At 41.0% G+C, this 23,687-nt stretch overlaps 1 protein-coding gene across 1 annotated transcript in view; it reads left to right on the top strand.

The window, feature by feature from the left end:
* The window catches only part of frem2a (FRAS1 related extracellular matrix 2a), a 62,720-nt gene that overhangs the window by 13,935 nt on the left and 25,098 nt on the right, over positions 1–23,687 (top strand). Inside the window, exons 3-4 of the mRNA XM_085798517.1 lie at positions 8,804–8,950; positions 21,502–21,732. Of these exons, the coding sequence (XP_085654643.1) occupies positions 8,804–8,950; positions 21,502–21,732 (378 nt within the window). The remainder of the gene's footprint in view (positions 1–8,803; positions 8,951–21,501; positions 21,733–23,687) is intronic.

Below are 23,687 nucleotides of genomic sequence, written 5' to 3'. Positions count from 1 at the left end.
CTTCTCCAAATGTGGAATTTGTAGCTCTCTATACTATCCCATCTGACTTTTCCCTTTTCCTAATCCTCTTCTAACATATCTAACCTTCTTCTCTCTGGGAGCTGAGTGAGTTTATACGTGAAAGCAAATAAAGAAACAAACAAACAGACACACAGGTGTAAGCTGGCTGTCACTGCAGCCACAAATGGAGCAGGTTAATCCTTTCTTTTGGTGGTAACCTGTCCAGCTGATCAGAGCAGAATTGCAAAGCAATGCATCAGCATGTGTCACAGGCTGACACACACACACACACACACACACACAGACAGACACTTGCTTTAAGAGAGGATTCTCTTTATCCGTCTACATTCAGGAATTTACTGTCATTCACTTCTCCCAGGGCCCGACTCTTCCATCTTCATCCCCTTCACCTCTCCCTCCTCACATTGTCAGTCTCAGATCTTTCTGGCTGTGTTTTATTCATTTTCCATTCTCTTACTCCACTCAGCATCTCGTGTTCATTATATATTTTATTTCTTTGGTGTTATTTTTGTCTTTCTCGCTGCCGATCAGTGTCCTGTTTTCCTCTCGAGGTACAGCCTTAACACGCTGCCCTCCCCGTCTTGTTGAGTTTAATCTCAAAGTATGTTGCGGTTTATTGTGCCGAGTGTCTGAGGCATCAGAAATTGGTTTTACTTGTCACAGCCTCACTGTTGTGTCCTGCTGTCTCTCCCTGTTGTGTTTGTCTGTCAGCGTTGGTGCTGATGGATGTCTCTGTTGTTGGATTACGGCACATTCTGCAGTTTGTGAATGTCGCCGGTGATGATCTGCATCTCATTAGAGCGTCGAGATGAGAGCATGAGACTTGTTGAAAGATGTGAAGGGATTTTTTTTTCATCATGCTAATCATCTGTGATTCTGTGTTTCTCTAAGCTTGACAACTGATCCACCACACAAACATGACCAAACACACTCTGATCTGAAGAATAAACAAAAAGATGACTCTTTGCAGCGTTGATTTTTGCCACTGAAATGTTACAATTTACATTTTTAAAAAATCTTACAAGTTAGTTCTTTCATCCAATTTCCACCCTATCCTTCCTCCTCATGATTTTCTCTGTGCAAAATGAAAGTGGTGGAAAGTGACAATTCCAGCTCATATTCTCTGTTTTACTGCCTTCACATGTGTCATGAACTCGGCTATTTCATTTTTAATAAATTCTAATGGACCTTTAATTTATATTTACTGTCAATCGTATAAGCATTACAGTATAAAAAGTGCGACTGCATTTGCACTTTTCTGTTCACATTGCAGTATGAAAGCACACAGCACTGGGGAGCTGTTCTCAGCTCTGCTTTATTATAAAATAATAAAAACCATACATCTAAAAGTATGGCAAGCCACTGACGTAAACAGGATCATCTGAAGAGTTGGAGACAATGGAGGGAAATGAGAGCATAGGAAAAAAAAAGGAAAAGTGGCAAGAATAAACCAGGGATTTCAGTAACCCATCCCTCTGTTAAATATTATATTAGCGGCATGGGGAGACTTGTGCTGAAGCAGGAGTGATCGGTGTGCTGGAGTTCTGCCTCACACGCACACACACACACACACACACACACACACACACAAAAAATCCTGCGGGAAGACGAACGCTTTAAGGTGTTATTATTCATCTGACACTCAAAACCTCACAGATGTAGGCGCACACACATGCCCAGCTGCAGCTACAAGTGCAGACACACACACAAACGTACAGTACACCTTAAGGAAGCCACCATTTCTTTGTCCCCGAGCCCTTTTCCTACCCCAAAAGCTACGCCCGGGGTCATATATGGCTGTTTTTGTAGACATCAGTGAAAAACCTCAAGGTTATTAAGTGTATCACAAGAACTTCAAAGGAGGGAGAAATCTCTGCCCTACATGTCAGGTTCTTATGGTTGCATGTGTGAGGATGCTTCAGGTGTTTCATGCCTGACGGCTATTGAACGTACTGTAGGAAGGAAACAATGCATTATTCTGTCGCATGCAACTTTTATCTCTTTAGGGCTGGTGCGTGGTTAGCGGGCTTGGGAGGTGGGGGTGGTTAATTGTATGTGCACTCGTGTTTCTTTGTTACCAACTGGCACACACACACACACACACACACACAAACAGATATACAGTCTATCTATAAGTCTTTGTGATATAAACGGCAGTGGCACATTTGTCCTTGGCGTCCCGGCTGTGGCTGTGAAGTCATGTGAAGCGGCTGATCAAACGTACTGACGAGTGGAAATAATTACCTGCTCACATGTGAAAATGTCAGTGCAGACGAGACGGTCCAAACGTATTTGATCCTGGTGAATTAACAACAAAGGAACCGCATGCACATTAATGTCATTTTGACCTCGAGTTGAGCAGCATTTTAAATACGTAAGGCCTCTCCTTGGTCCGCCATACTGATATCCCAGTACTACCTCGAGAGACTATCTACCTCTACCACTATCACTATCACTGGCCTTGGGCACTGTGTAAATGTAGTGGGGATGCACACACACATTCAGTACACATACTCAGACACACATGGACACTAGATTAGAAAAGACCTGCAAAATGACCTGCTTTCCGTCTGATAGGTCCATGGCCACATACACACACACACACACACACACACACGCCAACCTTCTGGACTAAAGAAATAGCTGAGTGCAGAACCCATCACAGTCTCCTCTCTGCCACTAGTTGCACAATTGCCAAGCTCAGCAGCATCAGCACAGTGACGACTGCACATCTGTCAGGATGAACTAAAAGGTACTGAAACCTCCTGAGGGAGTGAGATGTTTGTGTTTTGTAAGCCGTCAAAATGTATGTAAAGTGCCACTAGTGTCAGATGGATGCTGCTGTGTGGGCTCCTATTACTGCTGAAATATTACTACCAGTTTATTTTAGCAGAGACTGTGGAGTCGAGGTGCTTCACGTGCTATGTGAAGAAATAACATCTTGTCAGAGTGAATAGATAGCAGATTTAGCGATTACGAGCCGGTCCAATGCTTCTCAAAGGTGGGCCACGCTGAGAGAAAAGATCTTCGGGTTTGTTGGTTGTACGTAGCCGCTTCGGTGCCAATTGCACCGGGAGTTCTGGACTCGTATACAAAGGAGTACACAAGGTAGATGGAGATATAACAGCGAGGGAAGGGCCACACTGCCAGCAGCAGATGTAGACGGCTTTGCCTTGCTGTGAAAAAAGTCCTTTGATTTTGGGGGTGAAATCTCAGACATAAGTGTACACACACACACACACACACACACACACACACACACACACATACACACAAGCAGCTGAAACTGAAGACGAGACAGCCCTGATGTTTTTTAAAGAGTGAAACTCAAAGTCTAATTATAGCTCTGGATCTTAAAAATCTCTGTCAGTTTATGTGTCGTTTTCAAAGGTCCCGTATTTTACACTTTTATTTGAAGTGTTGATAATATAAGAAGATATATTTGTAGCTGTAAGTACCAAAAACCGCCTCAATGTTGTTTTTACATCTCCCTCTCTGGCTTGTCTCTGGAGATCTAGTAACAGCAGGTTGATAACAGTAGGAAGAGAGGAAGCTCTGGGCCTCTCTTCTGACTGGCTGACTGTTGTCTAAGTGATCTAATAAAAATGAAAAGTGGATTTCAGGTAAACACATTTTAAAGTATTCAAATAGTACAATGAATTTAGCTACATCTGCTTTATAATAATGAAATAAAATAAAATTCGATAGGATAATATATCCACAGTAAATAAAACAGCTCTAAAACCGTAAAAAAACATAAGCACACACACATTGATTCACATTCCCATGCTGCTGCTCTTATTTGCACAGTATTCAGTGCAGGCATAGCTCTTGTGTAGAAGCTATTTTTCAGTCTGTTTGTCCGTGCTTTGATTGTCCTGAAACGTCTGCCTGAGGGCAGCAGCTCTAAGTCTGAGTGGTGGGTCCAGGTGTGCTGTCTGAGTGCAGTTACTTTATTGTCATCACAAACTTATAGAAGTCCCGACGGCTCATTTGAAGGCACCGTTATTGAATATGGATTCCTCTGTGGGCTTAGCACTGTGATACTTTGACAGTGTTCATATAGGACCTAGACCGGCTATATGATCAAAAAAGACATGGAAGTCTCACTTCATACAATGGGACCTTTAACATGCAGCAATCCAACACAGCAGTTTTATTAATAGCCACACATCCTCAAAACATACCCACTGTGCTACATGTTAGTGTGGATTATGTTTATTGGACTAACTTGGGTCTGTGTTGGAATATGATTTAAAAAAGCATTTTCAGGGAATCTGATCTGAAAACTTTATATTCTATCTGTTCTCTATCCATATTTGTAGTATGTGTGTGATTTCAGTCTGATTTCTCTACTGGGTAACACTTTACAATAAGGGTCCCTTAATTAACATTAGTTAGTACATTATTAAGCATTAATATATAAACTAATGTGTTAATTCATGCAGAGTAATGCATACATAATGATAACTAATTACATTATTCAACTTTTAAATTTATTAACTAACTTTGAGTAGTAAACATTAATTAACGGCTTACTAATAGGCTACATTAATGTGTTTCCTAATCCTAAGTAATACATAATAATGATTGTTAATATATTAATTAATGCTTAATAATGTGCTAACTAACGTTAATTAAGGAACCCTTATTGTAAAGTGTTACCCTCTACTGTCCCTTGAATGACTTAATTAAATGGCTTTGTGATCAAATAAAACAGGTTTGTGTTGAGTCGACTCAACACATCACATACCCTTTTTCTACTAAAACAAGTGTGTGTAAGTGGGTTTTTTTTTAACAGGGGTAAGCCCTCTAATATAATCTGATTGACCCCTTTTCCACTGCCAGTTCAATTTGATGTCCTATTCACTTCCAGTGCACACACACACGCACACACACACACACACACACACACACACACACATGCACACGCACACACACACACACACACACACACACACACACACACACGCACGCACACACACACACACACACACACACACACACACACACAGACGTAGGGGAGACTGAGCTGCACCATGCAAACTACTAAAAACGGATCTGTCACATCTCATCCCTGTTGGGGCTCCTGTAAAAGTGACAGGGGCCTCTGTGTGAGACGCTTTGATTGGTGATTGTTTTTAAAAACCTATTCTGAAGCTGCGCTCACTCTTTCATCCCTTTGCTCTGTGTAGCTGCGGCATTTCTGCTTTTACAGCCTCATGCTGGACAGGTGACAGTGTCTGTGCTCTGAAAGTCTGTACAGCAAAAAAGCAGGACAATTTTTACATCAGTGGTGTGAATTATGACTTGCCGTCAAAAGCCCAATGTTAGCGGGAAAGGGGCTTCGCTGACATTTAGCAGACTATAACATGGTTGTGATTGTGGTTGGTTGGTGTAATCACAGTGGTTATGGTGGTGAGAAAAGCCTGCGTTGGCTGCTTGACTGTAGTAATCTTTATATAGAAAATAACAGGCAGTTTCAGCAGCTAGTGCACACATTTGTTTAAAATGTTTCTTTTTTACAGATTTTTTAGTTAGTTTAGTTTAGCTCTTAGGAGAGAACATATGTGACAGTTCTGTGTACTCAACTCACACGACTTTTGACTCAAGTCAGAATCAGAAGAACTTGGGAACAGAATCTGCTTTAAGAAACTCAGAAAAATTACTTTCAACTCTACTTTGACTGTAACATTAACATCTCTCGACGTTACATCGCCTTAAGTTTCATGACTTGAAAGAGTTGATCCTCTCCCTAAGCCCAAAGTGTGAGAATCTCTAGGCTGATACTTAGCTGCATGTTCAGAAACACAGCAGGTCTTGCTGAGGGTCAGTAATAGTTGTTTTGATGTGCTTTTGAATGGTTGCATATTTATGACGGGTTTATTTTGAGGGCCTCCAAATCTCTAGACAGAGCAGGTTAGAGAGGAAAGATATGTGGGATGAAAGGTTGCACTGATAAAAAGGCATTTTATTTAAAACAGAAGTGACACTTCCTGTGGCCAAAGAAGCTGAAAAGCAGCAGAGTAAACAGCCGATACACCCAGCAGACGAGCAGTAACATATGCTTTGATTTAGAGTCGTGCCTCTGGGCAGAAGGTGATTAAAAATTACTTTCCTCACAGCTCTGATTTTGAGGTTGGTCCGTCTTTGTTGACCAGACATTTAGTCATTTAGCTTTCTTGTGCTCTGCTTGGTGCTAGTGCAGGTATAATTATGAGTGGGCAAAGCAGCAAATGATGGCGTTAAGACTGAGCCATGCTGTAAGATTGAAACAGTGCACCATAAAACCAAAACAATAAAATGAAAGAAACAATAAGGCTTTATCAAGGCAGCATTGGTTGATATTAAAGTGTCACTCCAAGCTTTTACATCTACTTGGGTCAGCAGTATTATGCAAACAAAATATTTGCTTCACTTTCACACTAAATGTTCCTATAAGCCCTAAATCTGCCAATGTTTACATTTTAAATTACATTAAAATGGAACCAAAATCTGTCAAACTTCAAATATAAACTTAATATGAATATTTTAATGTTTAGCTAAAGCTTGTCACTCTCAGTTACTGTAGAATGTTTTTGACATTTTGACCAGAGCTGCATCGTCTGAGTCAGGAGCTGAGTCTGCACTGTCTCACACCATAACAGACAGAGCACGATGGGTTTGCAGATCACATCTAACACAACCCTTCACATATCTTGAACTTCTGGAGGAAACGTTGAAAAGCAGCAGCTGTGATAAATCCACGTCCTATGAAGTAGTTCCATCCGACTGGACAGTCTGTGATTATTCCATACGGTGGATCCAAGATCACAAGCCATCATCAAAACTGTACCATCAAAGATTTTTCTCTGCAAAATCCTCAAAATTTGTTGTACAGAAAACTGTGATCCCCAATTGGAAGAAAAAAAAAAAGGCTTTTTGTTTGAAAAGCCTTTGAAAGAAGGTGTTAAGTGAATTTAGCTCTATTGAGGATGATTTCAAAGCAGCTTTTTTTTATACGGTCAGCACACATGAGAAGTCTTTTATCCTTCCTGCAAAGGCTGGAGGAATGAGGCGGTCTGAAGCCCACCGATTCAGATCCCCATTGTCTGTTGCACAGCTCCTCACCTCCAGTGGGAGGTCACACAGTCAGGCCGGTACACACAAACACACAAACACACACACACTCACGCACACACTGTAAGACTTCAGGGAGCTTATGCTGCATTTACTTTCAGGGAGCTGGGCTGAAAGTCAAGGTTGCAGGGAAGTTGAAAAGGAAGAGCTGTGTGTGTTTGCGTGGGCGTTTGTGAGCGCGCACTGTTTTATATTTGCAACTGCTAAGTGAGTGCTGAACTTGGCCTACAGACTTTTTGGAGGATACTTGAGCTCTGATTGTATTAGCCATCTCCTCACCTTCGCCATGTTTGTTGCTATGTGTGCTAAGCTCGAAAGTGCTGAACTTTTCACCCCTGTGTTTTTGCACCTTGTCTGAATATCATGTTTTATAGCTTGAGAGCTGGACCTGTATACTGTGGAGGTGGAGGGTGTCATTTACGCTCTTTATGATACTATGATATATTTATTGATCAGGATGTATTTCAGGGAGAGAATGTTTATTCTGTTTATCTGTTCTCAGAGTGTGAGGATGCAGGATGAGTCACATAATAGCATCCCCCTTTTACACAAGGAAAATTTGAACAACAAAACTACCCATTTATGATCACCCTAAGATCATGTGACGGAGATCAAGTGCCACACTGCTGGTACTTTTAACTGCCACACTGCTTCAGCCTTTAACAGGCAGAAATGACTTGAAAGAACAAATAGCTTTGAAATCATCCTCAATGAAATTCAATGACATTCTCTTTCTGACGGCCAACATGTGACATTTGCACAAACAGTCCTTCACCCCTGCGTTTCTGTCTGCCAGGAAAATACACACACTCTCAGACATGAAGTTTAGCATTCACTGGAAAAAGCATTCGTAATGAAGCATTTTTCACTACACAAAAGCATGTTTTTTAAAAAAAAATCTCCCTTCCACTTCTTTTACTCTAGTTATAAAGTGTTTTCTCATTATTTCCATTCGTTGCACAACTCTCTCCTGTACCCCAGCAGTAGGTGGGTAAATTAGACACAAAGCATCCTTACAAGCAGGATGCTTTCTATCCGCTTCTTGAAGCGACAGCCATCGAGCACTATTAGCCTAGCGCTAACACAACAGTTCACATTGGAAACCCCTTCTTTTATAGCACTGATTGGCTGGCATACTCAGATCCTCAAGATGATGTGCTATTTTCTAAGCAAGAAGAGAAAGAAGAAAAGAAAATGCAGTTGAACAAAGGAGGATGTGAATTTAATTATAGAACTCAGGGAAAGATTGACCGTACGTATAGAGAGGTTCGATATTGGGTTGTTTCCTTTTTTTTATGAATCTGTAAATATTCTCCAGCAGATGTGATGTGAACATTTGGACTGCACATTGGAAATAATTAAAACACTTTTTCTTCATTACAGTTTTACAGTAATTGCTCCCTTGGGTCACAGAATTTCCCCTCATAGTTTCGTTTCCAGCTTTTTTGTGTGTTTTTTTTTTTACTGAAAACCAAACACAGTATTTGGTCGTTAAATCAGGGAAATAAATGGGCACAGACCCACCACAGTAGTATTTCCATAGAGATCTAATAAACCGTCTGTTTACACCTTCACGCCTGAGTTATTTAAGCTGCAGATAGTTAAGATAGATAAAGGCTAATCTTAATAACACATTGCCTTTATGTTCTCATATTTTGTCCAGGTGGTAACAAGCTAAAGGGACAGCAGTTCCGTCTGGACTGGGCCTGGATCTCTCTGGAGAAAGAGTACTACGTGGTGGACGAGGAGGACAAGTTTCTGGAGGTGACGCTTAGACGCAGAGGCTACCTTGGAGAGACGTCCTTTATTGGTGAGTGTTTGTCTTTCTGTCTCATCTACCCTGTGTTTTTAATCATGTCAGCAGGGATGGTCTTCCACTTCAGTTTGAGAGTAGGTATGCGCAACCTTTAATGTGAAAAAATAAATATAGGCTATAAATTCTAAATAAATACAGAAAGCAGTATTGTATTTTCAAAAGGATGGGTGACAACCGTAGTTCCTTACACTCTCACAGTGTCTCAATAAGTGTACATCTATTGGATGGATTAGCATATAAGCATATTTTGTTTTGCTAAACATCATATTAGCAAAACAAAATAGTATTTTCATTGGCTGTATATCAATTCAGAGGTGAAACCTTGCAAGATCAGCGCCGTCCAAGCTCTCGTCTCGGTGGCACTGCAACACAAACACACCCTATAAACCACAATCTTTTGTTTATGATGGAAAGTAAAGTATATGTTTACGTTGTGGCGCTGTGTGTAAGGCTGTACAAATATACACATCATAACATGTTTATGATAAATAACGTTATCCAGCGCTCCATCGATTGCTTTCTCAACGGCTTTGTTGAAAACAAATGCACATGGCCAGGAGGAGGGTTAGCAAAACAGCAGAAAAGTGACCAGAATTGCATAGTTCCCCATTAATGCCCCCGCTTTTAGCAGTCACTACCGTTACTGTTGATCTGAGCTGAAACACAAAAGCCTACTTACAGTCAAAAGTAGCTTCTTTCTTTACCAGCATTCGATGAATTAATCCATGGAGGCTCCATCGAGAGCTCCTTCTAAAGCAGCTTAAGGAGCCTCCAAAATGGAGTCTTGTCGCAACAGTGATGCAACCAGCCTTCAGATATGGCCTGAATTGGGATTCAGCTATTGTGACCATGTTAGCATGCTAATATTCTTTCACTCTCAAAAGTAAGTTGTATGTCTTCTGGTTATTTTTATGTATTTATTCAGTTTTAAGTATACTCTCGACGTCATTTAAAATGAGGGCATGCCCCCAATGATTCTTAGACATTTTAATCAAGAGGTGAATCTAAAAGAAAAAAGCAAAAATAGCATTTAGCTCCAAGCACCACTGTGCCTGAGTGCAGCCTTACAAACATAGCAGGTTTGCTGCCTTGCTGTAGCATTCATTTAAACTTTCATTACTTCACACTACTGTTAATATTGGATTCTCTCTCTATAACTCTCTCTCTATAACTAGCTCTAAAAGAAAGAGTGCAGAGGGAAAAAAAAAAACTTTAAAATTCAATGGAAGCCAGGAAAACCTCTCACACTTTCTTGTGTGATGGTTGATTGCATACCCAGTATTGTCATTTTCCTCACTGCAGAGCCTTATGTATACATCACTATCGCCTCCTCACAGCTAAAACCAAAAACCAATTGCAACATTTCCTACGTTCAGTATAAGCAGATTTATCTTCTAAGCCAAAGTAATTTTGTTTGGCCTTGAGTCATTTTGGAGTTGTTTTTTTCTTTTTAAGAATGTGAAAACACTATGAGATAACGGTGAGGAGAGCTGCGTAGACGTAATTATTTATTTACCACCACATACAGGGAAAACAATGTACAGAAAACAGTTTCCTTTGCTTCAACGTTGCTTTAGAACCAACATGCTATTTTCACTCGATTACCACTGAGAGGGCACAACACAGGTCTCAAAACAAGCACACGTCGCAGGGCAATAAAAATAAATTGCACTGAACTGTATATGACAAAACCCACGAAGAGAAAACGGAGCAGAAATAATGGTGATGACTGAAGTTAGATCATATCATTGATAAAATACCATCACTATCATAGCTTTTCAATTACCACATCCTCTCTTGGTTCTAAATTAATTAACCCTGCAGACATCAATGAATGTGGGTCTGTTGATATCAGTTTGATTTGTTTTCCAGGGCTCTAATAGACCGAGCTGACAGTTAGTGTGCTGGTAGTGTCTGGCCAACGACCCTGTAGTTTTCACAGTGTGCGCGGCTCTGCTGGCGCTTTTAAGTGCACATTTGACCAACTGAGCACACTGAACTGGTTTCGAAGTCTAACTGGCTGCTCAGTCGAGGGAATACACGCTTCCAGTGGTGATTTTTTTCCTCACCTCTGTCTCCTATTTTCTATGCACAAGCTGACAACTTAAGTACAAAGCAAAACTGCTCGGCTCAAAGCAGCTTTTATACCCACACACACACACATATTCTCAATTTGTATTTGTTACGTATCACAGGACTCTTTAATGAGAATCACAATGGCTTTGAATAAGGTTGGCTGGCTGCTTGAAGTCCTCGCAGTGTGTACGGAAACTTAAGACAGTAGGCTGGTGTCAGATTGAGCCAATGTGTCAGTCTGTCTTTGTCTAGTTGCCTTTTACGTAGGTGGGCTTGATGCATCAGCGACCTAAACTGCAACTTAAGGGAAGAGACTGAGGTGACATTAAGATGAGACAAAATACAAAGCTGCAACCCCCAATTTCACTTTTAATGTGCTGCTTTGTGAAATGCGTACATCATGTCTTGTTCTTAAATAAATGTGTCCATTTCTGAATACTGACTAGTAGAAGAACAAAGGACACTGTTGCATTTGAATCCAAATGAGACCTGTTTGGCTCTTCACATTAAGCTTATCATCAATCTACGGTAAGTAAGTTGTTCACCTGCCTCACGGGTAACAGTTTAGACATATTAGTCTGTGAAAATTGTCTCAGCGACACCAGTGACACCTGGAACATTTCACCCCTGTCTGGAAGTGCCGACAGTATGTGAATCTTAAGCAGACTTAAAAATAAAATGTTCATCATTCTGCCTGCAACACGGTGTCAGACAGAGAACAGAGCTGGTTCTGTGCTCGTCAAAGCTACAATCCAGCTTCACAAACATCAATGCTACAGTTTTTAATGAGCTGTTGGACCAGCAGATATAGGTGAACACTGCAGCATGTTTTCTGATGCTGTGTCCCCATTTGCATACTTCTATTAGTGCAGTGGTTCCCAAACTTTTTTACATCAAGGACCAATGAACCCGCACAATTTTCTGCTTTTAGATGTGTTATTACAAAAGCTTTTGAAACCTATGACCAAAATATTCATACATTCTGTTATGATTGCACTTATGCATGGAATTACGGCAAAAATAAGTTATTCCTCTCTTCACTAACCCCCACAAGGACTCCTTTGGTTTCACTTTAAGAACCACTGCATCAATGCACTCACATGTAGTACACCGTGTACATACAGTATACTCACTGGCACAGTCCATTAATTTAACAGGATAGCATTGTCTCCAACATGGAAATTAGGCCACAGTCGCCACAACAACAACCTTTTTTTTTTCCTCAGCCGCCACATCCTTGGTTTGTCTTCTTCCACCACATACAGTATAGCCAAGATGGCAGTCGTTGAGGGTGATAAGTGTCCAGCACTTCACACTCAACTCTTTGACCTTCTGAGTTCACCATGCAGGTTTGTGCAGTACACTGCACTGCATGTTAACGCCTCACTGCACTCCAACCAGCGGGTGTGAGTATGGAAGAAGACGGCTACACGGACTGAGACACAGCATGAGTGTTTGTGCAGGCTGAAAGGATGACGACGCTGCTGACGTCCCCGTCCCTCAGCGTTCCTCTGAGCTCCGTCTTTTATCGTCCCTGAGCTCGTTCGCTCAGCGAGACGCAGCAGCTATAAGCAGCTTTAACCCTCTCCCACCTCTCAACGTCTCTCTGATCCCTGTTAATCGCTTGGTCAGGAGTTAGCATCACAGTGCAGCAGTTTATATGAGCTTTAACATTTGTCTACCTGCGAGTGTGTGTGTGTTATTGCTTTGCACAGTTAGTGTGTGAGTACCTTGCTATCTCAGAGTCAGAACACACACACATTCACATTTGAGTTTTTTTTTCATAAACAGCTTACATGCATGTTATAGGTCAACATGGTGCCAGAGCACATTGTATGAAAGTTGCCTCCATCTGGGCCCATGATGACACTCCAACATGTTGAGATCAGGGTTGTGATCTGTGTGTAGGATGGTCTGAAGGAAGACTAAATAGAAGAAATATTTATTTGTAATGTTATGAAAAAATGTGTCCTAGCTGCTCCATATCATCACTTTTTGTCACATAATCTAAGCAATATCTGTTTGCATGTTTATGCATGTCAACTTTTCTATGCATCTGTGCCTCTATAGGTGAGGTGCATCTGTTCAGGCACAAATAATGAAATATGGTCCAGTTTAAATCAACCCTGAATGAAAAACAGAAACTGATCAAAGTCTAATAACTTTCATAGATTTCAATTTGCTGGGCGGGTGAACAGAGGAATGGAGCCAATGAACCAACAATAGAGTGGCAACACACTTGAAAAGGGACAAAATAGCAGGAACACCATACAATGTAATACAATCCAATCCAGCGCTCCCTCAGTAATGGCGCCTTTGATTGTTTTTTTTTTTTTTTTTTTTTTTTTTTGCTGTCAATTGAGTTTTAAAGCTGTACAGTTTGTGTTGTTGTCAGGCAAATATCTCATTAAGAGTCAGGGTTGTTGAGGCTCCACTTATGATAATTTAGCTTTCATGTGTTTGGCTCTTAATGATTTTTGAGAGATCTCCTTGCCACAGTGGACAGTTTTGATCGACGTCCTCGGCTGGCCTCTACATGAGTCGCCTCATCTAGCCTTGATATCAGTGATTGTAAGGCAGCGATTAAAGCAGAGATGCTCAGCCGATAGTTCTCAAATTATAATATGACTCCCTCGTGTCATTGCCTTTGTGTTATTGATGTCCAGACCAAGGACACAAACATGGAAACACATGTTGAGATAGGACGTCGATTTAAAAATAAAATAAAATCAAAGCTATGGAGGTGACCTTGCATCTCTCAAAAAGTCTGACAGATAAACATTGAACCCAATGTATGTTTACTATTTAAAACTATTTAGTGTTTGCCATCTCTGTAAAAAGGCAAAAAAAAATATTTTACCAAATGGTGGTTGACAATTTTGATTGGAGAGGAAAGTCTGAGCATGACATGCAGCAAAGAGTCACAGACGTGACTTGAACCCAGGCAGCTGTGGTCAGGATGGGATACAGAACTTGTCCACATAACTGATAAACTTCTTCAATCCACTTGGATTATACAGGATATAACTCACACTTAGAATTATATGTTTCTTTCTTAATAATTCTTTCACCTTTGAGGACATGACATGTACTAAATATGGGACAAACTATTGCCTACTGTATAGTGATTCAATACCGGATCTTATTCTCAAATTTATGACAATCCTGTATCCTGTTTGCAGCCCTAGTCAAAGAATATTAAAGATATGTTTTTCTATCATATTGCATTTGAAATTAAAAAAAAAAAAAAAAAAAAGTACGTAGGAGGTTAAAGCAGAAGTAAGTGGTCCGGTCGTTTTGGCTAATGCTGCGTTCCAGGCAGGCTTTTGAAATCGTAAATTACAGCTTCAAGTCACAACTTACGACTTTGTAGCGTTTCAGGCAACCCACTCGTGTTTTTCCGACCTGTTTTACCGGTGAAAGTCACTATAACGGCCACTCGTAACTTCCGACCGGTGAACTCGTACCAGATCGAACTAGTACCACTTCACGGTCGGAAAAATACGAGTTTCCTTGAACGCACCATAACAGTCCTCGTCCCTACGTCGCCACATTCACGGCGTCCCTTGGCTGCACACACAGCCCTGCATGCCGTTCTCTCTCCTCATTGGATAAAAACTGTAGGATACGATAAATGTTTTCTCCTCGGCTCAGAGCAGAGCAGAGTGACTGACAGACCCGTGTTTCAGACCAAACACTCTATAGAAGTGATTGCTGTCGGAAGATATAACTATTTAAGACTTATATTAACACAAATATATCACTTACTTCTGCTTTAAATGTCAACTGTCTTTTACTTTTTATTTACACATCAGGTGAACAGTGTAGGGAACCCTAACCTTGTCTACACTCAAGAGCACCGATCTTTCAAGACAGAAAACAAACGTCCGTCAGTGAACTGATCCAGACAGTTTAACCTTCCACTGTTTGGCCTCGATCGTTATGTTTCTGCTGCATTGTCCTGAAAATCGGCTGATAATTTGAAAAAGTGTCATCACAATTTCTCAGAGCTCAAGGCGACATAATTCAGTCATCAACTGATTAAAATATATTGAATTTAGAGTAATATAAAGCAAAGAAAGGACACAAATCCTCACATTGCACAAATGTCTTTGCCAAAATTTGATTATCAAAATTGTTGCCAATTAATTTGTTTTTTTACAAATTGATTAAGCTCTAAAAAGTTGATTCAGTGAGGAACTTTTAAAAACGCCTTTAAAGCTCAATCAATATTTCATTTCAAAGCCAACATGGTGAAATTGAACCAAAAATGATTAGAGACATCTTTCTGTGTGGGGGGTTGCTAAAGAGGAGCATGGGAGGTTAGTGACAAAGACTGAAGATCACAACTAAAACAAGACCTATAATGAAAAGGAAAAATTAATAAGGGCAAAAATATTGAGTCTATAAAGAAATAAAAAGGGAGAAATACACGGAGGAATTCCTGGCCAAAGTAGATAGAGTTTGTGTTTCTGTGTGCAGATTAAATAGAGTGTGTGAGGGGTGGAGGAGCAGAGAAAAACACACCTTACTATGTTGTCAGAGGCTTTACTGATGAAAGCCGGTGTGGTGCCAGGCAACGGCGGAGGGGAGCTGTTACACATGCTCCATCACAACAGGACATATAGGTAGAGAGGATCAGTGAAGGAGGAGCACAGAGATAAGATCAAGGTTCAAAGATGCCCCCGCAAAGAAGAGCTCAGGCAGAACGGGGCCGGACAGGAGCGCAGGGATCAGATTGGATTCTTCTACCGCTGTTTCCAAGCTTAGACCTCACTTTCTCACTTCTACTGAAGAAAAAAAATCCCAAAACATGACTAAGATATCAACCACCGGCTTAATTCTGCTTCTTCGTGGGGGTGTGCTCTCCGTCTCACCTGCTGTGCTCCTCTAATTGAGTTCTGTCACTTTCTCCTCTCTCTCTCCTGTCACACCCGCCTCGCTGACTTGTCAACTCCTTCAATCCGTCTCAGGTTCTTTTCTTTTCATCTGTAATCTCTTCTCACACCATCTCCACGTGGAGAGCGTTTGGTCCTCTTTCACCTAACCTGTTTTTTTTTCTCCTCTCATCAAAGACACCACCTCTCCTCTTCCTGCAGCCGTACAAGTGTACAGCCCTGGGTCTGTGCCATAAGCTCTTATTTTCTTCCTCCACCCACTCTGTGTTTGTCATTCATCTTGTTTCTTCTTTCTTCCATGATCTTTTTCTCTCTCCAGCAAAGCACTCTTGGCAGTTTGTACTTGCTCTGTCTTTAGATTCCCTTCCCTCGCCTCCTTGACTTCTTCCACAAGTCTTCCTGTTCCCTTCCCTTCCTTTCCTTTCCCTTCCTTTCCCTCCTTAAAGGGATAGTTCACCCAAAATTGAAATTTCACTCATTATCTACTCACCCTCCTGTGGACTAAGGGCTGGGAGAAGTTTCAGAGTTATCCGTGGCCTCTCTGAGTTACAGGGGGTCTCGGCGTAGCAGTGCATGTCCATATAATGGTTGCAAATGGATACCAACTGTCTTCGTAACAAAAAGACACACCAAAAAACATCCAAATACCTCCATGCTGCTCGTATGTAATGTCCCTCTTGTATTGAAGCCTTGAAATGCGAAATTGTCCCGAAAAAAGTCTGTATTTCAAGCTTGTTTTGTAGCGGAAGCTTCTCGAAGCTCCTCTTCGTCCAAATTTGACGAACCGGGAAGAGGAGCTTCGAGAAGCTTCCGCTACAAACAAGCTTGAAAAATAGACTCATTTAATTTTTTTGGGGACAATTTCAATTTTGGAACTATCCCTTTAACTCCTTCCACAAGTCTTCCCTTCCCTTCCCTTCCCCTCCTTCCACATGTCAAACCTCACTTCTTGACAACTGTTCTCTTCTTCTTTCTTCTCTGTCCTTTTCTGCACTGACCTTGCTCAGTGAGATAAATGGAGAATTGTTAACTGGGTGTACTTTTGCCAGGTTAAGATATATCATCTCCTGTGGGATGTATTCCAGCCTCATTATTGTTGCCAAGCAGGGTGGATGGGAGAGATAATTTTATTTCACCAGCAGAGAATAGAAACTGTTGCCCCCCTGAACCTCGCCTCTACAGATCTCCACCTCAGCTGTCTGGAAGTGAAATGACCTTTATGGTATAATGAGCATAAAGGTACCTGCAATCATAAATTTTATGATGAATTGTATATTTTACATTCAGCCAAACTCAGCTTGCTGCAGTGTTTGCTTTCAATAGAGAAATAAACTACAATACAGAGCGAGGGTAAGAAAAGTTTGCAGCTATAAACAGAATTTGTGTGTGTTTGTGAGCAACTCTTTGCACCTGTCAGTTTGTGTGTGCGTTGCAGAGACACAAACACAAGGGACTGTAGCAGCGAGGAGCGGCACCGTAGAGATCAGAGGGGGCTTGGGAGGGTGTATTTCCACCTGCTGAGAAAGAACCTCGGTGCAACCCTAGCTGTGGCGTGTCTCTGCCCTCCAGGGAGTCCGGTGCGACTGGCACGATGATGCTCCGCCCTTTTAAGATCAACACCTTCTCTCTCCCGTGGGTGGGATTTTGTGTACCTGTATTTGTATTAGATGTGGATCAACAGATCGTCTGGATATAAAGATGAGAGAGATGGAAACCATCTGTCTTGAGGACACTTCTACCGTTCTCAATGTTGTGAAATAATATCATAATCCCTCATTATACCAACAACATTCAGTGTTTTTACACTCTGTTACCGCCTCTCTATCTATACAGCGCATACAGTATGTAGTCTTCATTGTAAGTCCGGTCTGCCTTTCTTGCACTTAATTCAAATCATGCACTGTTCTTCTACAGGAAATGATCCATGCATGTGTACTGGCTGCGGATCATTTCCCAGGCTCAGGCCCTGACCCAATACATGCGCATATTTCACATAATACGAGAAGGCAATAAATTATGACTCTATTTACGTGTCAGGCAACAGTGTTGACTTTCTGCGGTAGCTGTGGAATCCATCCAGCCCACAGTTTGTTAGTTTTCAAGGCATCACATGCCTTCAGTAGGCATGCCATATTGAATAAAAATCATGATTCTTGTGTCTGTAGTATAATTAAAATGTAAGTGCTTCTATCACCAATACACACCACAGATGTGCCCAGTCAACCAAGACTGAAATCTAACCTTTGAAGTTGTTTTTCCATTCTGCTCCTGGCAAACCCCCAAATTGGCTATACTGTAGATAGATAGATCATAACCTTTATTTAAACTCGGAGATCGGAGATATATTGAGGAGCAACCTATTTACAATATAGCCGAGATGAAACACAGAACATAAAGACAGAAGACAAAACAATTGAGACATACATAAATATTCAGACATAACAAACATACATAAGCATAACATACAAAAGTGTAGTTAAAAGCAGGAGCAGTTTCAGGTAAAATATGATGTAATTATGGATTTAAATTGCCCTGTTGGTAAAAGTGAGGTAAGTTTCAGATGATTTTGCATAGAGTTCCAGGTTGAAGGTGCAGTAAGAAAAACTAGTCTTTCCAAGTTCGGTGTTGACAAAGGGAACCTGCAGTGTGAGCCAGTCTTTTGAGCGTGTGCAGTGGGAACCTGCAATAAAAGATACTAGCGAGTTAATATAAGATGGTAAAAGACCAGTGAGAGCTTTAAAAATAAATAAAATCCGGTGTCGATCACGCCTGTTAGATAGTGAGGGCCATCCAACTTTGGAATACAGGTCACAGTGATGAGTGTTGTAGCTGTCGCCAATAATGAACCTCAGGGCTGAGTGATAAACGGTGTCAAGTGGATGTAAGGTTGTAACCGATGCATGCTTATACAATATGTCTCCATAGTCTAAGACTGACATAAAAGTTGCCTCGATAAGTTTCTTCCTGCAGTGAAAATGAAAGGATGATTTGTTTCTGTAAAAAAAGCCTATTTTTTGTCTTAGTTTAATGACCAGATTAGATACACGATGTCTGAAGGTGATTTTGTCGTCTATCCAAAGTCCAAGATATTTATATTCAGACACCTTTTCAGTAGCTGTATCATTAATAGTGGAGATGATTTGCGTATTGTAAGTGATGTTTTTTGATTTAGTGAAGAGCATACATTTTGTTTTACCTGCATTAAGAACAAGTTTGTGATTGAGAGCAACTTGTAAGTCAGTGAAACGATGAAAAGATAGATAGATAGATAGATAGATAGATAGATAGATAGATAGATAGATAGATAGATAGATAGATAGATAGATAGATAGATAGATAGATAGATAGGCAGACACTGTATTTTTTATTTTTTTTGGGTCAATAAGTCTGTAACTATCTGTAACACAAACCCGTGCTCCAAAGCAAGAAAACAACTCCATCAATAGTGCTAGAACTGGCTGTTGATAGTCATGGCCCTGCTACATCAGATTTTTATTAATGTCTGCAAGAGAAATGTCAAAATCTAGGAGCAGATTCCATGATATTTACGAATCATCTCTGTGCTTCCAATCAGAGTTTGGACAGTGCTGCAGAACCTCTGAGCTTTAGTTAAATATGAGATGATAAAAAAAAGGGCTTTGGTGTAAGCTTGCTCGTGCGTGTGCAGGCTGATGAAGAATCTATATTTCATGGTGACTCACATTACCCATGTACCCTTCTACTACTACTAGACAACTTTGTGTAACCCTCACCTCAGAAGACTTGACCCAGGTTAAGCTGATGGATCCACTCAGCGGGTGAATAAGTGAACCGAGAGCTGTCGTGGCAGAACTTCCATTAGACATGTCTAAAAGCTCCTGACAGACACCTCAAAGAGAAGTAGATTTTTAGGCGAATACCTGAGTGACTGAGTTAGTGAGTGACAGAGTTCAACCACCATATTGAGCTTTTATTTCACTGGCTATGTCCCTTTCAAAATGATTAAAACATGTTTCTATTACAACGTGAGGGGGCATTTACAGTAAATCAACTGTGTGTCTTATGTTAAGCTATTGCTCTGCCTCCTATAGCAGTAATGGTACATGTAAATGTAGTTAATTTGCAATAATGGAGGTGGAGGGTCAGTGATATGCAGGGGAGGCTATAGGAGCAGCTGGGTGACTGCCTGCAACAAGAGGTGCAGCACAGTTCACGCCAACAAAGTGTGAAAATAGCATTAATATATGGTTGAATTTATTAAACTCAAGCGGTGGAAATATACATTATGCGTAACCAGCATGCACCTGTGACCCATTCATATAAGTCTTCTTGTTTGTGCTGTAGTGCAGCTGCAGTCAGGAATAGCAACATCATTAGTTTTTTGAGAAACAGTGGGTGATATATTTTATATCTAATCCTCTGGTCAAATGTGAGATAGTGCTGCGTTGTTATAGAGTTGGCTGTGGTGACTGCCGGTGTTTTTTTTGTTTGTTTGTTTTTTTAAAAAAAGGTTTTCTCAGGACTTCATTCTGTGCTGTTGTTGTGGAAACGCTGCCAAAACTATTTGGAGAAATAATTGGAGGACAAAGCGATGAAAGTTTAACATCAGATTGCAGTATTCATCACGATTTCTGGGGTTTATTAGTTATTATAAGCACTGAAGGTCCTCGCAGGGACATAAACACAAATGAGAGCGGATGAATGTATATGTGTGATTAATTTCAGCACATAATTTGCATACAGTGCCCACCCGCCGGAGTCTTACTGTTTGTACAATCTAATGTACCCAGTCTAATCTGCATGTGTTTGTCACCTTCCCCCCTTTTTTTTCTCTTGTTTGTTCAGGCCTGTGAACGTCTGAAAAAATAAAACAAATCCTTTTTATGTACGGGCACATGCATCAACCTGGCATGCATATGCTCACGTTGTTCTCGCAAGGCAGTGTGAGCGCAGACAAAAGGGGGGGGACGAACAACGCATTTACAAATGTAATACATAATTTTACGGCTTACACCACCTTGGCTTCCTTCATGTGCGTTTATATGTGAAACCCTTCAGTATTACCCGGAGGATCCCTGCTTTTGAAAAAGGTGTATCGATGGAGCATGTGCGTGGATTCACATGAAAGATTTATTACAGATGAAATTTGTTGAGCTATTTGAAGAGAAAAGATGGTGAAACACTCACACACACACAAAAAAAACCCACACACACACACACGCCTGACACTTGGAAAACAGCCATAGTGGCTAATCCATCCCAGTGAGGTGAATATGCTTATTTAAATGCTTCAGTCACAAATTCATTTCACACATTTTCTGAGGCTCTGTAAATGATCAGTGAGGAAAAATAGATGCACCGCCGCTCGTTTTCACACCATTCTCTGAACAACATTAAAAGGTGTGAATATCTAATCTGTTTTTCATCTGTTTTTTACTGCTGCCTGTCACCTTTTTGCGGCTGCTTTCTTTGCTTTGTCTCCTTCTGTTCTTCTCTCCTTTTCTGTCTTTTTTCTTTTTTTTTTTACTCGTCTGGCCTGCTCTCCCTTGTCTTTTCCTGCTTATAATGTCCATCACCGTCTGTATCTCTCAGGCATCGGCACCCAGGATGGTAGCGCAAAGAAGGAGGAGGATTTCAAGGGTAAGTCCCAGAAGCAGATCCAGTTCAACCCGGGACAGACCAGAGCCACGTGGCGGGTTCGGATCCTCACTGACGGGAAGTACGAACAGGCGGAAACCTTCCAGATCTTGCTGTCGGAGCCAGTGATGGGAGTGATGGAGTTCCCTGCCACGACCACAGTTGAGATCTTGGACCCCAACGACGGTCAGTGCAAACTTACATCACATCACACACACTCTTATGTGGAAGACAATGTGGAGACTACTGAATTCAGATGCAGTGTATTAAAGTTGGATGGATGGCTCTGCAGGGCATCACAAATTAACTCAAACAGACACACTGTAAAAAATAAACTATATTCTACAAAGAATAGAATTGATTCTACATATATTTATTCCATATTTTCCTGCATGAATATATAATTCATTCAGCTTTGTGTCCATATTCTATATGACATCCGTTATTAAAAAATGAAAATCAAATGCAGCCTTTATGGACAGGCAATACGGAGGATTGAAAGTTAATAAAATATATCCAGAGCAGAGGCGAGCGTGCGCTTTGCCTACCTGAGCAGATGAATGCGACTGTGGAGACACAGAAGAATCTGACATTTATAATGCACGCTGCAGAGAAAAAGCCTGGCTGCCACTCAGGTACTCCTGTTACAAAGCAATGAGAAATACACAGCCCAGTGTCAGTACAAACATCGCTTTCTGATTTGGTGTCATGCAAATCTGCCCTCAGGCAAAGAGAGGGAAGAAAGAAAAGTTTGGACGCAGTTGACAGCCAAGATTTGTTTTCTTTTATATTTTGGCCAGAGATTTTTTTTTTTTTAGCAGATTTTTATTTCTTATTTCTTATCTTATTAAATTAGAGATACTAATGACATTTTACTCTTCAGGGCAAATCAAAGGTTATAAATGGACCTCGTTATGGAGACTTTTTTTTTTCTCACATACTCCTCACATTGCTGTTTGCCAGTGAACAATACGGTGGCCCTGAGAGCTCAACTCCCCGCAACTTGAAAAGAAAAAAAAAAAACACATGCAAACAAACAAACATCACTCTGGGACGCACTTCTTATTCATAACTACAGAAGTCACAAGCAGGCATTAAACACCAAGCCAAGTTCATCACTTTTTTGTGTCCCCCTGGAAACACTTTTCACTGTGTTGTGTGAATTTGTGCTGCATGTGTTGTCAGGTTGATGCTCGTGCTTAAGCTGCAGTGTGTTGAGCTCTCAGGGCCACCGTAGGACACTGGTCAAACTCTTAATAGTCTACAGAAAGTGTCTCCGAAAAAAAAAAACAGACACATAAAACATGGTACTTTCTCCCTGACAGCCTCGTCCTTCGTGTTCTCTGTGTCTTTGCCTGCAAATTGAAATGTTAATGGAATATTGAGTGGTGCGACAAACTGGCTGCCCTGTTCTATCAAGACTGGATTTACTCCTCTGAAGCTTTTACCTTCACTTTTTTTTTGTATGCATCGCTCTCCTCCACTCAACAATTCCAAACTAATGCGTAACAAAGATGGAAACACCGAAGCTCCCATTATATTCATACACAACAGCTGCTTTCATCACTCTCACTCTCATTTATCTCCTCGCTCTCCATCTTTCACCACGTCTTGATCTCACTCTCTCTCTCCATCTCCCTCCCTCTCCTCCTCAATCTATCCTCCCCTGTGGGTTAATTATGGTGTGTGTGGAGGGCAGGGGCTGGTTTGTTTTTCTGCCATCCCTTGGGATCGTGTAATGTGACAGAGATGTGCCACTCTGTACTCTAATGGGCCAGTGAAGCTTTAGCTATGCCTGTGGCGTTAGCTGCACTCCAGCTTCTTTCTCTAATGATGAAAACTGGCTTTGTCTGGTCCTCTGCTTAGCCTGTAGATTCCCTCCCCAGAGGACGTGTCAGCTAGGCTAATATCAGCTTTAGAGGAGGAGAGCGGATCGACAGGCTTTAACCAAAAGTGCTCCGAAATTAAGGAGAGCATAACAAGCTGAGTTTGTTCTAACAGCATGGGCAATCTCTCTTTATCTGTACCAACGCCTGCAGCTCTTCTTTATTTTGTTTATTTTTTATTTTTTCCTCTTCAAGACTGCATGCAACTCTGTGCTGAAACTTTGATTAATAACAATGAGTTGCTTGTACCATTGT

Source organism: Trachurus japonicus, chromosome 14 (assembly GCF_045865225.1).
Source record: "Trachurus japonicus isolate A0001 chromosome 14, Traja_1.0".
NCBI lineage: Eukaryota > Metazoa > Chordata > Actinopteri > Carangiformes > Carangidae > Trachurus > Trachurus japonicus.
The sequence above is the reverse complement of the archived record's forward strand: the minus strand, read 5'-3'. Positions and strand labels throughout refer to the sequence as shown.